Raw genomic sequence first — 14,323 nt, forward strand, 5'->3', positions numbered from 1 at the left:
GCTATCATCTCCCCATCTGACTTCAAACAGTTTCCAAAGAGAAGTAAATGACCCCCCCGGTGCCAGGTGCCAATGGGCCTGGCTGACTTGCAAAACTACACCATACACACAGTACACAACACACACACATATATACCTTTTCTTTATTTACCCAGGTGAAAAAGACGTAGTATTTAATGTATTAAAAATATACTTGAAATTCAAGTAGTATGTTTATATACATTTGTATTCTATAATATAATAATATAATATAATATAATATATTTATATATATGGAAGTCACAGCTGTGGTAATTTAGGCCTAAGGTGGGAAAATACAATTTGATTTTCAAATCAATGCTGAGATTTTCAGGCACTGTTTCCTGAGAAAAGGACTTCGAAAATGACTTCCCATAACGTATTATTTTGAGATTCAATCTCGAACGTTAAATTCTGAAATCTAAATTAATTTTAAGGTTTTAACCTGATCAAGGCCTCCAACACCATACCATCTCCCGTAAGTATCGTGCCCTCTAATGAGACCTGTCCTGACAAGATGGAGGTCTGTTTTCTGTCACCATCATGTTTAAGACAATTAAAGGGAGGCCGTTTTAATAAACACTAGAAAATTTACACTGATGGATTCTCTTCCACTTGGGCTGGAAGGTTATCTAGAAAACAGGGAGCATGAGTCACACAGGACATGTTTCTTGGGACCCAATAAAGGTTCACATCTACAGATGTATGTGAGCTGTGGAGATAAGGGCTTCACTAAAGTCTAAATGTTTCCTGGGGAATAATTTCCTATATGGACCTGTGGCTCCTTCCCAAGAACAATGACATTTTTCAACATAACGTTTACTATACATCAAATTCTTTAAATCATACGTGGTGTAGCACAACTGCTTTCAGCTCAGGATGCATCTGTTGTTTTGGAACAGAGTGCTGGACTTTACTTACCAAGTGGACAGATACAAATGTAGTCATTGACCATATCAATGCAGGTGCCCCCATTAAGGCAGGGTCTGGACCAGCACTCATTCATATTCTTGGAGCATGTTCGACCTGCATGATGGACATTAACACAAGCAAAATAGATAAGAAAATGCCTGTATCATATCATGTTAGACCTCTGTGATCATTTTTTGAAGTCAGTATAAATAACCATTTGCAACATGTTTGCTTTCTGTAATGTAACATATTTCCAAGTAAAACAAGGTATTAGTTTAAAGAAAAATCGTAATCATTATTTTATTAAGAATTATTTAGAAAATTAAAAGAGGTCATTAAATATTAGAAAGAAGCCTGGATAAATGAAAGTTTGCTTATAACCTTCATATAAATATAAAAAATTAATTATAAAGATTTTAATTTAAATATTTTCAAATAATGGATCACAATTAGACTAATTAGACACATTTCCTTTTTAATCATGAGTAATTCACCAATGTAAGATATTGAAAGTCAATGCCCATCAAAAGCCCAGAGATGGTTTCCCGCCTCAGTAGTACCACTGAGTAAAACATTTAGCTTACCCTTAAATCCTGGAGCACACAGGCATTGGTAACCTGCCACCAAATCAATGCAAGTGGCACCGTTGGTGCATGGTGCACTTTTGCATTCATCTGTCTCAAGCTCACAGAACGTTCCCTCATATCCCAGCATGCAGTGACAGGTGTAGTTGTGCTGTTGGTCCAGACAGAAGGCGTGTTCTGAACACTGATGCCCAGAGCAGAAGTCAATGTCAAGTTCGCAGTGGACTCCAGTATATCCGTGACCGCAAAGGCAACTTGGAATGCATAAAACAGTATCTCTTAATGGGATCGCAAACAAAACAGCCAGACATGGTATGAAAATAAATGGCTGAGTCATGGGGGAGGACAATGTAATTTGCTTTGCTTTCTATCACAGGAACATGCTATTTGTTTTAACAGCTATGGGTGGTTTAATTCTAGAATGAGACAGTAAACTTCAACTGAAACTGAACAGGATATCAATTTTAATTTTATACTGAGAGAAGCATCCTGTTTAAAATGGACAAATTCACCCCAATCACTCTTTTTTGGAAAAAAAAACACAATAGGACAACAACATGCTATTATTAAGGGGATAATTAAAATTTTCTTATCCCCCACCCCCCATGTCATTCCAAATCCCTATGCTTCTATTGTATCTATGAAACAAAAAATATGTTTTTTAAAAAAAAATAATCTTTACACTGATTTTTTTTTCCATACATAGTGACCACAGGCTGTCAAACTCAAAAAAGGCACTATAAAAGAACGATAAAAGTTGTCGGCACAACTTGATTTTAAAACTATACCAGTTTTGTGCAAAAAATAAAATAAAAATTAAAACAGAATTATAGAGATTATTACCTCCGCTGCGGATTGGAAATCAAATTTATGGCCTAGGGCAGAACTTTGCTGCAATGACATTTGGTTACAAGACACTGGAAAACCGTCCCAGGTTACGTATGTAACCATGGTTCCCCGAGGGAACGAGACGCTGCGTCGGAAAACGCTAGGGGAACGCCTTCAGCGATACCAAGCTCATGTTAGATTCTATTGACATTTAACCAGCAGCAGGTGCCATATTTATTTGAGAGCAGCAGCACAGGTGAGGGTTATCACCAAATAATGACTACATTTTGCCCTGTTCATAACACAAAGTTAACAGAAGCCTTGAAACATAGAGCATGAGTCATATGGACTACTTTTAGGATGTCCGTTTGTGTCCTTTTTAGAGCTTGACAGACCATGGTCACTACAAACTGTTGGTGTATGGAAAAAAATGAATCTGTTCAGGTTTTGTTCAGCAGAGAAACAATGCATACAACATGGAACGACATGAGGGTAAATAATTACTGACATGAGTAAATAATTACAGAATTTATTTTTTATTTGTGCATTTATTTTATTTGCATTTGAGTTCATGCTAATATTTATAATGACATTTTAAATGCATTTCACTTAATTACAATTATCTTTGTATGAAAATAAAAAAAACTGAATTACATTTGAATACACTTAATTTCTAAGCAAAGCATTTGCTGTACTCTAAATAAACCTTGCGTTAAGTAGAAAAACAAAAAACAAAAACAAAAACAAAAAAAAACTTTTTCACCCAGACTCACCTGTACCCACCAACCTCATCCATGCAGGTGGCTCTGTTCTGACACCTGTGCTGGACACACTCATTCATGTTGACCAAGCAGGTCGGCCCAGTCCATCCAGGTGCACAAACACAACTGTAACTGGTGATGTTGTTAAGGACACAATGTCCTCCATTGGCACATGGCTGTCAAAATGAAAATCAACCATTATTCCTGAACAATCCTTCATTTAAATATGTGTGTAAAGGTAATTCTGGTCTTTTGTAAACAGAAAAACTTGGTCCTGGTGTTAAATAAAACATGCTGGTTAATGAAGGAAAGGTAATGCATTTTAATTGCCATTTACATTAGTGGTGAAGGTGATTATCAACACAAGTAAAGCAAATCCAAATGATCAAACATGTTCAAAAGGGACATGCAATTTGCCATTGGTGATATTGTTCAGTGACAAAGCATGCAAACAGTTTCACATCTTCAAAAGAATATAGCTTGCTAAGAACATAATTTTTTTAACCTGCTCTTTTCAAGTGGAACATGGAAGAGGGTGGTGTATGCATTTTGAATGAGTTCATGCATCGAAAAATATGCCTTATATGCATATGCCTTGTCGTTACTCTAAAGAACTGTTTATACTGACTCAAATTTCTTTTTCTGTCTTGTCACTGGTCTAATGTAAATTAATTTAGTTGACTGGAAGTAAAACTACGTTTTTGTCTATGTTTTTTTTAATCAAATGTAAATTCATGTCCCAGTCGCATTTTCTTGGTTAATTAAACATTTCTTACACTACCAGAAAGAAAAATAAACAAATTCTATTTTATGTTTTTACATTAACAATGTAATCAATATTCTATTTATTAAAGCCAAGTATGAATCCCATCAAGTTTTTTTTTTTCTTTTTTTTTTTCTATCTGATCATCAGTCATCAAAGCTCGGTAAATATTGGTCACGGACATGGAGATTTACTTTACATTTCACCAAGATAATTACTCACTAAAAATTCCCACAGAGCATTGTTTTCATGCCATTTTAAGTCTTATTTTGATGTAACAAAGTGGTTATATCTAAGTGTGTGAGTTGTTTACTTACTTTTTTATATTAGTCTTCCCATTAGCGCCATTATGTTGTTCATTCAGACTGATTCGTGAACATGCCCAAGCACAAGAGGCGGGATTTATCGCATGAATCAATCACAGCCAATCATAACTAGTCATATCCAATCATATTGCGATGGAGGCATTGCCTCCTCTAACATGACTTTCCCCCATTCATTCTCAATTACCCCTCACCAAACTCACTGCACACTTTAGGGAGTCTGTTAAAACTCAATGGGCTCAGAGGAGGCGAGAGAGACGCGGACTCCCGTTGTAACTTTACCTGCTGGTGTTGCTGTTGTACAGTGTTTCTTTAGAAATATGAGGGATTTATACACTTTTTAATGTTATATTTTGTAATATTGGCATTGTTTTATTTTTGTACTACACATTTTTTTCTCATCCAATATTTTGAGGAGACACTGCCTCTTCGGAGAAAACCCCCCTGTTCTAAACATTAGTGTTATTGTAACTAGTGTATTGTATAGGGGGCTAGTGGGGCCTGAACCCTTCTGACCTACCTGTAGATAGCGAGGGCATTGAGTGTGACATATATGGAGCTGGTCACCTGGCAAATCCACACAGAACGTTCCAGGGGGACAGGTGACATTTGGAAGCGCACAGGCATTTATGTCAACCTCACAGTCAACCCCAGTGTATCCTGGAAAGGGAGGTGAGAAACACAAACCAATCTGAAGAAACACTTGGACTTCACCATCGCTGCTTCCTTGATTGGGATCTAAAAGAACCTTGTGCAAAAACAGAATTTAAAAGATTAAACAAGATTAAAACGCCTTTGCTCTTGTTAATGCCTTTGAGAACGCACCGCATATATTCCTCATGTCATTGTGCCTCAATCAATAAGGTCAATCAATGAACATGAAGCAAGCTGGAAATCAAATTTCTTTCTTTTTTTCCCTCTTTGTTTCTAGGAAAAAAGAAAGTAAAAGAAAACGGCAATCAATTTTTGAAAGCCTATTCAAAGCCCAAAAGCCAGTCAGCCCAAGTGAAAAGAACAAAATTGTAAAGGTCAGAAAGAGGCCAGGCTAGTTTGTACAAGGGCTTTTGGAGAGAGATAATTTTTTTGGCTTTCTTGCATTTGGTTTACATAATGAAAACCAATAATTTAAAAATGCATTCACATAGAGGTTTAAGCAGGAAGATCACACTTATGAAAATTAAGGATAGGTCAGGAAGGATGGTCGACTACAGTCGATTAGAGAGGTCAACTAGTGAATTTATGTCTTTTTTACTTTATTTTTTGGCTTTAATACTTTTAACAGGCTTTCAGAAAAGGTTTTAAAATGACTACATTTATAACTTTAAAAAAACTAAGACTTTATTTCTTGGTCTATTTACACATTCAGTTAAAAACAACTCAACTTTGAAAAACATTGAGACCCCTACATTCTGTTCCACTCTGCTCTGTTTCATCCAGCAGTTTTTATTTTTTAAATATTTTATAATTTTGCAATCATTGTTTACAACAACACCAACCTAAGTAATAATTCAATTAAATAATAAAAAACAAACAAACTGGAATGCCTCATGTTCCAATTCAAAAAGTATAATACTTCAGCTTCATTCATCGCACCAAAAGATAAACTGCAGTGCTTTACAACTATAGGACAGGAAGAGCTAAACAACAATTTGTATCGTGAAAAGCGCTGTACAAATAAACTTGAATTGAAATTGAATTGAATTGAAAAGGGAAAATTTTGATTTATAATGCCATTAAACCATTTTCTCTCCCTCATGCTGTTACAAACCTGAATGACTTTTTTTTCTTCTGTGGAACATAAAAGATTTTTTGAGAAATGCCTCAAACTGTTTGCTTACCAACCCTCTTCAAAATACCCACAGAAAAAAGTCTTACAGTTTCATGTGAGAAATAACGACAATAATGACATCATTTTTGGAGTGAACTATACCCTTTAAGTATTTTATATTTGACTCTAACTTCAACTTAATTTTACATACTTTGAGTCAATAATCTTTGCTAAATTATGTCCACTATTTCACAATAGCCAAGTCAAGCTTTTTTACTTTTTAAAAAGAAAACATCTTCAATCTTTTTATGAGGAGTTATTCAGATGATTCTCTCTTTTGCATCTCATTCTCTGAGCGGCGAGCACGCATGGGCAGGTTTAGGGAGGGGGCGTTTGGGACTCTGGGTCATCTACTCATCGAGCGGAAGGGAGCAGCTGGCTGAAAAGCATGCTTGTAACCCCGCCAGTGCCAATCTCTAGGGTGAGCCATCAGGTTGCATCAGTGAATGCAAATCATGCCTCAGAAAGAGTGAGCAGAACCAACAATTACGTGAGGGAACCATATCAATGCAGTGGCCTCAAAAGGGAAGAGCATTTCATAACACAATATTGACACAATTCTGCAGTACTAATGAGCTCTGGCAGTGTGAGAATGGGAGTGATTTGCTCAGCTGTCAGTCAGAGCCACTGGTGCTGGCACGGTGGGGATTTGTGGCACAGTCAAAAAAAAAAAAAAACATTCTCAGGAGTAAGAGAAACTCATACCTGAAGGACAGGCACATTTGTAGTATCCAACAAAGTCAGTGCATGTTCCCTGGTGCTGACAGGGACTGGAATCGCACTCATTTACTTCAGCCTCACAGTAGCGTCCTGCAGGAAGACAGGGGTGTGAATGGAGTGTTAGTTAAGCTTTTACGCTCCGTCTCCCCTGAAGATATTGACTCCACTTTTGACATTTGGGATTTAGAAGCAAATTTGGAAACTTTCCCCCCCCTATGGCTCACTGTTTGGTGCACGTCAGAGAGAAGAGAGGCCAAATCGTGTTTTACATTCTGAAAGTATTTAGCAACAGTTCAGACTGCCATTTACTGAGTCACAGTTCAGACAGTTAATGCAGACAGACAGTATGCAAAATGATGCAACATATGGAACTTTGAGAGATGCCAGAGAGAGACAGTATATAAGTGTGACTCAACTTTTGTGTAGAATAAAAGCAATTAAAAAGAAGTGAGGAGGCACAGAAAAAGGATGTCAGACTAAAGAAATAGTTCACCCTAAAAAAATTGTAAAATTGTATCAACTCATCCTCATATCATGCATTTTGAACCTGCATGAATTTCCGTGTAGTTATTTTTAACTAAAATTACAACTATTAAAAAATGTTTTTTTTAAAAACTGAAATAAAGCTAAATTGTTATTAAAAATAAATATGAAAATAAGATGAATGTGAAAATGAATGTAATTAAGATTACTAAAACTGAAATAAAAATAAAATTATGCCAATCAATAAAGCTACTTTTTACATTCCAAATTGTCCTGTTTGTTCCACAGGGAAAAAATAATATGCTTATATAATTTGTGTATGATTTATTTATGTTTCTTGAAGATTACAAATTGCAGCACATTACAAATTAAGCTGCATCTTTAGGTTGACCTCAGGCAACTTCATAAATAGGGCATATGGCACTGAATCTCAGATTTTTGTGGGTGTTATGGCAGTTCATATTTAGAGCAGTTAGTATCCAGCAGCAACCCAAGAACTGTTCTTAAGGTCATTTTCCCAACTCACTGGCAGATCTCTATTAATGTTGTTCATCCACGCACAGTTACATAAGTAACGTAACATGGAATCAAATCAGTCAAATCTTTGCATGGAAAAAGCAAGGCAACCTGTAGAAAAATAAATATTAGAAAGTCTTATCCAGTGCAAAATCTGCTTCACCAATGCTTTTAATGCTTTTCTCTGCTGTGGGAGAAGTCACATTATCTTCCCTCAACATGTGTCTGACTTTTTCGAGGAAGATCATAATGAAAGCACTTGACATTTCACAATGGCCTTCTGGCAATACCGTGGTGAGAAATGGGACAGGGACGATCGTTTTTAAGTCTCTGGGGTCATTAATCGATGGGGATATCGTTAGCATCATCGAGATATCTAAATAAAACATTGAGGTTTGAGCTGTGACATGTTTTCTCCAAATAGTATTCTAATCCATTATACAGCTCACAGAGGCAGAAATTGTCAGGTGCCTCTTGTTGCTGACACTTGGGATGTGGAAAGATAGATTTCTTCATCTGCTTAGATGGGAAATAGAGCCATCAAGGAAACTGAGAGGTGATAACAAGGACACAGAAGCACTGGCGATTATCACGTTGAAAATACGAGATCTACTGTGTAGTACTAAACGAAATCTCTCAGGGAAGGCATTTTTCAAATAATACGGCTTCATAACATGTTACGGTTTATAGGTGTCATGAAATGTAGATGATCTATAATTCATGTAAAGTGCCTATAAAACACTACGTCACATTTTCCTATGCAAGAGCATTGAACCGCAACGCATGCCACTGAGATCAACACGTCATGGCTGATGAAATCCAGTAAATCATTTGTCTTGTTTGTTTATTTGTTTCTGGGTTGTTTAGGCAAATAGTTCATTCTGTGCTCATGCGCTGGTGGCCAAGCTAATGAAAGATCTTGATTTCCCAGTTAGATTTACTGATTAAGTGTTCTCTAACCTCTATTTGCCCTTCATTTAGCAGACATGATGAACCAAATTACAGAATAATCCAGTTAGGAGGGCAATGTGCAAAGATGAGTTACGGTAAAGAGATGCCTCAGGGCAGTGGGACTTGTCTCGGTGGAACACACACTCTGAGTCACATTACAGCAGATGATATAGATGTTGGGCATGAAACTGTGTTATTCAGGCTAGGGCAAAATTCTGAACTGGCTCCTATTCAAATTCATGAGTTGGAATTTGAATAGAACTGGCCATGCCCCACAGAATGTTGAATGACAAGAAGAGTAATTTACTGAACTGTGATTCCAAGAATGGGACTAACACAAATTTTGTAACAAAACATAATTACACTATTAATTTGGACTAAATATGCCTATTTTTTTCTGATAGGTAGAAAGTTTTCCTCTCTACAGATTGCAATGTTCAATATTGTCAGAAAAAACAACATGCATCTAAATAGATTTAAATTTTGTCAACCATTACCACTAAATGCTCACATTGTTTACAAAAAAAATAAATATTGATATCAACATATAAATGCACTGGTTATACATCAGTGCTTGGCTCTATTTTGAAGAGGTTTCGGTACAGTAGAGTAATCTGGGAAATTAACCTAACATATATATAAAAAATAATAATATTTTTAGAAGTTTCTTTTCATTCAAAATCTAATTTTGTATCCAGGTTGCTACCTTATTTCAAATCCAATCTTTTTATTGGGATTCAAATGGACTTTAAATTCAGTCCTGAAGTCCTCAAGTCTGTGTGGCATGTAACTTTCTCAAAAATGTCACCAGAATAACACATATGGTGGATGACAGATATATTTTATATTTAATATTCAGAATTCTACGGATATAGCTGATATATAAGAAAACAATTTTTGTTCTATGCAATCTCCGACACTGCATGTAAACGTGACAATAATTATCCTCTCCAACCCTACTGTAGAAAAAAAAAACAATCTGAGTGTGGCTTTAAAAAGCTTCTGCTGCCAAACTCTGTGCAAACTCAAACATAAATCAGGATAACATATTCTGGAGTTTGTTGATATAGTTTTCTTTTAACCTGTGTATCCAGGGAGACAGGTGCACATATAGTGCGGGGGTGCAGTTGGCTGACTCATACTGATGCAAGTAGCTCCGTTCAAGCATCTGTTTGGATAGGCTAAGCATGCATTATCCAAGTACTGACAAAACTCCCCCGTCCATCCTGGTGCACAGAGACACTGTGGGGGGGAAAGATGTTTTAGTAATTAACCTGAATTATTAGATATTCAATCTATCAGCAAAACACTAAATGCATATACAGTACAATAATGTATTAAATAAAGAACATATACAATTCCCTGCTATTATTCTTATAGCTTGGTTAAACTTGCATTCAAGCTTTGATGAAAAGGTAATTCCATTTTCCAATCCCCTATGTTGCTGTCTACAAATTAATTTGTACTAAATATCCTGAAATCAGAATTCCTAGCTAATTAAGCCCTTGGCAATTCTAAGAATCATTACTCAGAAGGCAATTATATAGCATATTAGAGTTTAAGAAGTATAAGGAGGGGAAAAAGGACATTTAAGAAGAAAAATGTTGCTGATGACCTACATATTCTTCACCAATTTACTAATGAAGAAATGTGGCCTGTTTCCTGGACTATGTCAAAGTTTTAATTAAGGATGACAGTGATTAGTAATTAAACAACCAGATGTCTCCAAACAGCACACTAACCAAATCTGCTCTTATAATAACCAATGTTTACATACATCACAGAAACTTCTGCAGAGAAAGAGTGCTTTAAAATTCCAATGCACAACAGTATCTGTGCAGTTTTCCCAGGTTATTTTAAGTAAAGTCATATATATCAGCCATAAAGTCTTCAAGAACACATTTTGAGGTTCCCAGAATGTTATCAGCTCACTGTAACATAAAATAGAAAACTTTTACTTCATCTTTCAAAGTTAATGCTGACATACTCAAAAACTATTTATTTTCCTTAATTTTTGAGAATGTATATATTTTTTTCAGGCCTCATTTTATGCTTTTTATACCTGTAAAATAAACATTTATTCTGATTAATGCAGGATCAATCATAGGTCATTCATTGCTTCAAAAGTGTTTTTCCATTATCAAAACAGCATTTATGTTCATACATGACTGTGACAGATCCCCATGTATGAACATTCAATTTTATAGTTTAACAAATTGCACTTCAAGTAAATCAATTTATGTGAAGCACATATTCTAGAGCACTTCATAACAAAAACAGATGCGACTGCATCAATCGACAGTGTATAACTGAGACACATCACTCAAAGAGCAGATCTGTTGATGGGAGTGACAGAAAGATGATATTGAAATAGAAGAGGATGGCTGAAACCTTGAGACACAAGCATAAATCAAGGATACTATAATGTGACTGAAAGACTGAGAACTGTTATAAATTAATAGACATGCATTAGCCACTGAAATGGGGAGAGATTTTTGTTGGGATGTTTCATTGTCATTTTGGGTAGGAAATCAAAGGAACACAATCTGACTAAAGTATAGTCAGATTGTGTTCCTTTGATTTCCTACCCAAAATGACAATGCAAATATTGTATATGTATATGTAATATACTGTATATATAGAAAGCATTTCTCCCCCAACTTTTAACATTTCCTGCATTTACAAAGCATATACATTACCTCTTCTAATCTTCTAAGGTTTCTGATTTAGCTTCTCTATAACGGAGCAATATAAGAAATGTATGCTATCTGAAATTAATTTTTAATGTATTTTATTGTACAAATTAACCATTCCAAAAATTAGGTTACTTACATTATATCCTCCAACTAGGCTGAGACACAATCCCTCATTCAGGCAGTTAATATTGAGCAGCTTGCAGAAGTCAATTATTTCTTCACAGTTCTTTCCGGAAAAACCTTGTCGGCATCTACAAGAATATGACATTAACTTTAGCCACATATAAAAATAGACTTCTAAGAGTAAAAATGACCCAGAGTAACAATCAGTGATGATGGGATGAAACGCAGGCACTTTCCTGCTGTTTTTAGATGTTACAGGTCTCTCATAATGACCATTATGCTCCTTGGTGACATTTGTGGAGTATTAAAAGATCCTTTAAGCAAACACATGACAAGAATGCCTGTTAAATGTTCAACCTCTGGCACACATGCTTCATAAATAGAGAATATCCTCTTGTTTCTTTGGCCTTAGTCAGATCTTGGCCTTCCTTCTGCTGTGATAAGACTTCAGCGATCTTATTCTGTCACACAAAGGCAAAATCACTAAATTATTAACACAGACTCCCAGGTGACCAGCTGCTTTCACTTTTATCTCTCCTTCTCTTTACACACTCTATCATCGTCTAGTCATGCTCAATTTTTAATTCATTTTTCCCCTTTCAATCCCTATCTTATCTTTCGTTTGTCATTTAGTCAGAGGGGCCATCAAATGTATTGATTCAAGTGATCTTTGCTAATAAAAATTAGAAAGATGAGCAGGAGCAAGAGAAGACATAGCTATGAACCCCCCAAGGACTGGAAGAACTCATAAAGCAGCCGAAACTGTAGTGGATTCCCTCATTATCAGCAGGAAGTAATTAAAAAGCTGTCACAGGCTGAATATTAAACTTTACCAATGGAAATTTAATGAACATTTCACTGTCTATAGACTTTATTCCTATTTCTGGCCAGTAAAATCATATACCAAGGAAAAATACACAATCACAGCATACATGATATTCAGCAGTTCAAAATTTCATCACAAAGCAATTTATCAAATTCATGTTAAATGAATACCTTTGATTAACAAACTATGAAAAGGTACTATACTGTACACAATCCTTCCAAAACCGTGCCTTCAAAGACATGTCATCAAACCCAAAGGCACAAAATGATTCAGAAGGAGAATTTCAGAATGAATGCTGACTGGTTAGTTTTCTAGTTTGCAGGCCTCTAGACATGTAAGGTCACACAAGACAATATAAAAATCAATGTGAAATCCTGTTCACTGCCTATTTACTTCTGTAAAGAAACCAACATTACATGACCAACAAGAAAGTGTGTCCATAGTGACTCGTCGATTCGTCGCTCTGTTGAGAATGTCTTGACCACTTCACCAGGAACATACTCTGAGTTGAATGAACTTACACCTGGATGCGTTTTTGGAACCACATACCTCGAGTAAGCAAGGTTTGGGGTTAATCAACCGAAAGTTCAGGGTTTAGCTGACGGTAAGTTAACCGTGCTTTCTGGAATACACCCCAGGTATTTTAGTCGTTAGAAGCAACCAGAAATAGCACCTGTATATAAAAGAATATAGTTCAGCAATTTGGTATTTGAATACCACTAAAGTGGGGTCTATATTTTTATCAGTTTTATTTTGATAAACACAAAATACTGTAAAAAATACAGCATTAAGAGTACAAGATAAAAATATTCTACTGTTATAAAAACACTGATTTGTGAGCATTTGGGAAGCTGAAGGTGTCAGAATAAACATGAAACGCACTCTATCGTTGTCATCACTGAGCCTGGCCAATCGTGAAATAGCCGTGTCATCATCAGAGCTTGCACAGCCGCTCTAGTGAAGCACTGTAACGTGCAAGTGGCACTGTCTGACATCAGACAAAATTTTTAATCAACATGCACTGGTACAAGTCGTATGTAGATTGGTCTGTGCAGAATCGCATAAAGTCAAACACACACAAGACAAATAGGTTAACAAGACTAAACAACATACACTTCGGATCAATGAAGGGAACAAACCATAAACGCAGATAAGAGCAAGATATCAAACTTCAAAATAAGAGCACAACATGGACATGAAAACAGACCACCACAACTCTGACACTGAACTAACATGCACTAAAGATTCATTAACAATAAAATGAAATGATAATAATAATAGAAATGATAATAAAAATGCCTTGATCAGTAATGCCAACCCTGCTGACCTGAGCTTCTTACCTGCAATGATACTGGCCATTCTGAACTACACAGATGCCACCGTTGAGACAGGGCAAAGTGCCACACACCTCTGCCTGCTCCGAGCATTCCGGGCCTACGCAGATACATGTGGAATTCTGCATAGAAGAAAAAGACCACCCCAAGGACGGTTAGTTGCGTGTCAAGTAGAGAAACATGCTGAAATCTAATCACATACTGGTGAGATGGAACACCGTTATATCTGCATCATTTTACATTTTTCCATCAAAATAGTACTGGGGTTTGGCCAGAGCTGGAGCTTGTCCCAAGGGATCTGCAAACTCACATTTCCACTCATTTGAAAGCCAAACACAGTAACTGGCTATATAATTCAGCCGTAAACAAACTGTCAGGACCCCGGGCTGATCGGCCTGGCTTTGTCTGTTTGTTTGTGTTTATGGTTGTCATGTGCATCTAGCACATGGCTTCTGTTTTGTTTGTTATGTGTTCCTTCATTTGTCATGTCTTGGCCCCGCCCCCTCGTTTCATTTTATTAGTCAATTTGCCTCACCTGCCACTGCTCGTTATCCTGCTCATTGATTGCCCTACTTATTCCTCTTGTGTGTGTCTTGTACTTTGCCAGATTGTTGTTTGCTCTTGAGCTCTCAGCAGCTTCATCTGTCTGATATGTGC

General features: G+C 36.3%; 1 protein-coding gene across 1 annotated transcript in view; it reads right to left on the minus strand.

The window, feature by feature from the left end:
- Positions 1 to 14,323, minus strand: part of eys (eyes shut homolog) — a 213,990-nt gene that overhangs the window by 177,816 nt on the left and 21,851 nt on the right. The window contains exons 5-12 of the mRNA XM_016548212.1: positions 13,673 to 13,788; positions 11,520 to 11,634; positions 9,770 to 9,929; positions 6,723 to 6,827; positions 4,710 to 4,849; positions 3,116 to 3,279; positions 1,515 to 1,768; positions 940 to 1,044 (exon numbers count right to left, since the gene is read on the minus strand). Of these exons, the coding sequence (XP_016403698.1) occupies positions 940 to 1,044; positions 1,515 to 1,768; positions 3,116 to 3,279; positions 4,710 to 4,849; positions 6,723 to 6,827; positions 9,770 to 9,929; positions 11,520 to 11,634; positions 13,673 to 13,788 (1,159 nt within the window). The remainder of the gene's footprint in view (positions 1 to 939; positions 1,045 to 1,514; positions 1,769 to 3,115; positions 3,280 to 4,709; positions 4,850 to 6,722; positions 6,828 to 9,769; positions 9,930 to 11,519; positions 11,635 to 13,672; positions 13,789 to 14,323) is intronic.

The sequence above is a fragment of the Sinocyclocheilus rhinocerous genome, unplaced genomic scaffold (assembly GCF_001515625.1).
Source record: "Sinocyclocheilus rhinocerous isolate Xijiao unplaced genomic scaffold, SAMN03320098_v1.1 scaffold1214, whole genome shotgun sequence".
In the NCBI taxonomy this organism is placed as follows: Eukaryota; Metazoa; Chordata; class Actinopteri; order Cypriniformes; family Cyprinidae; genus Sinocyclocheilus; species Sinocyclocheilus rhinocerous.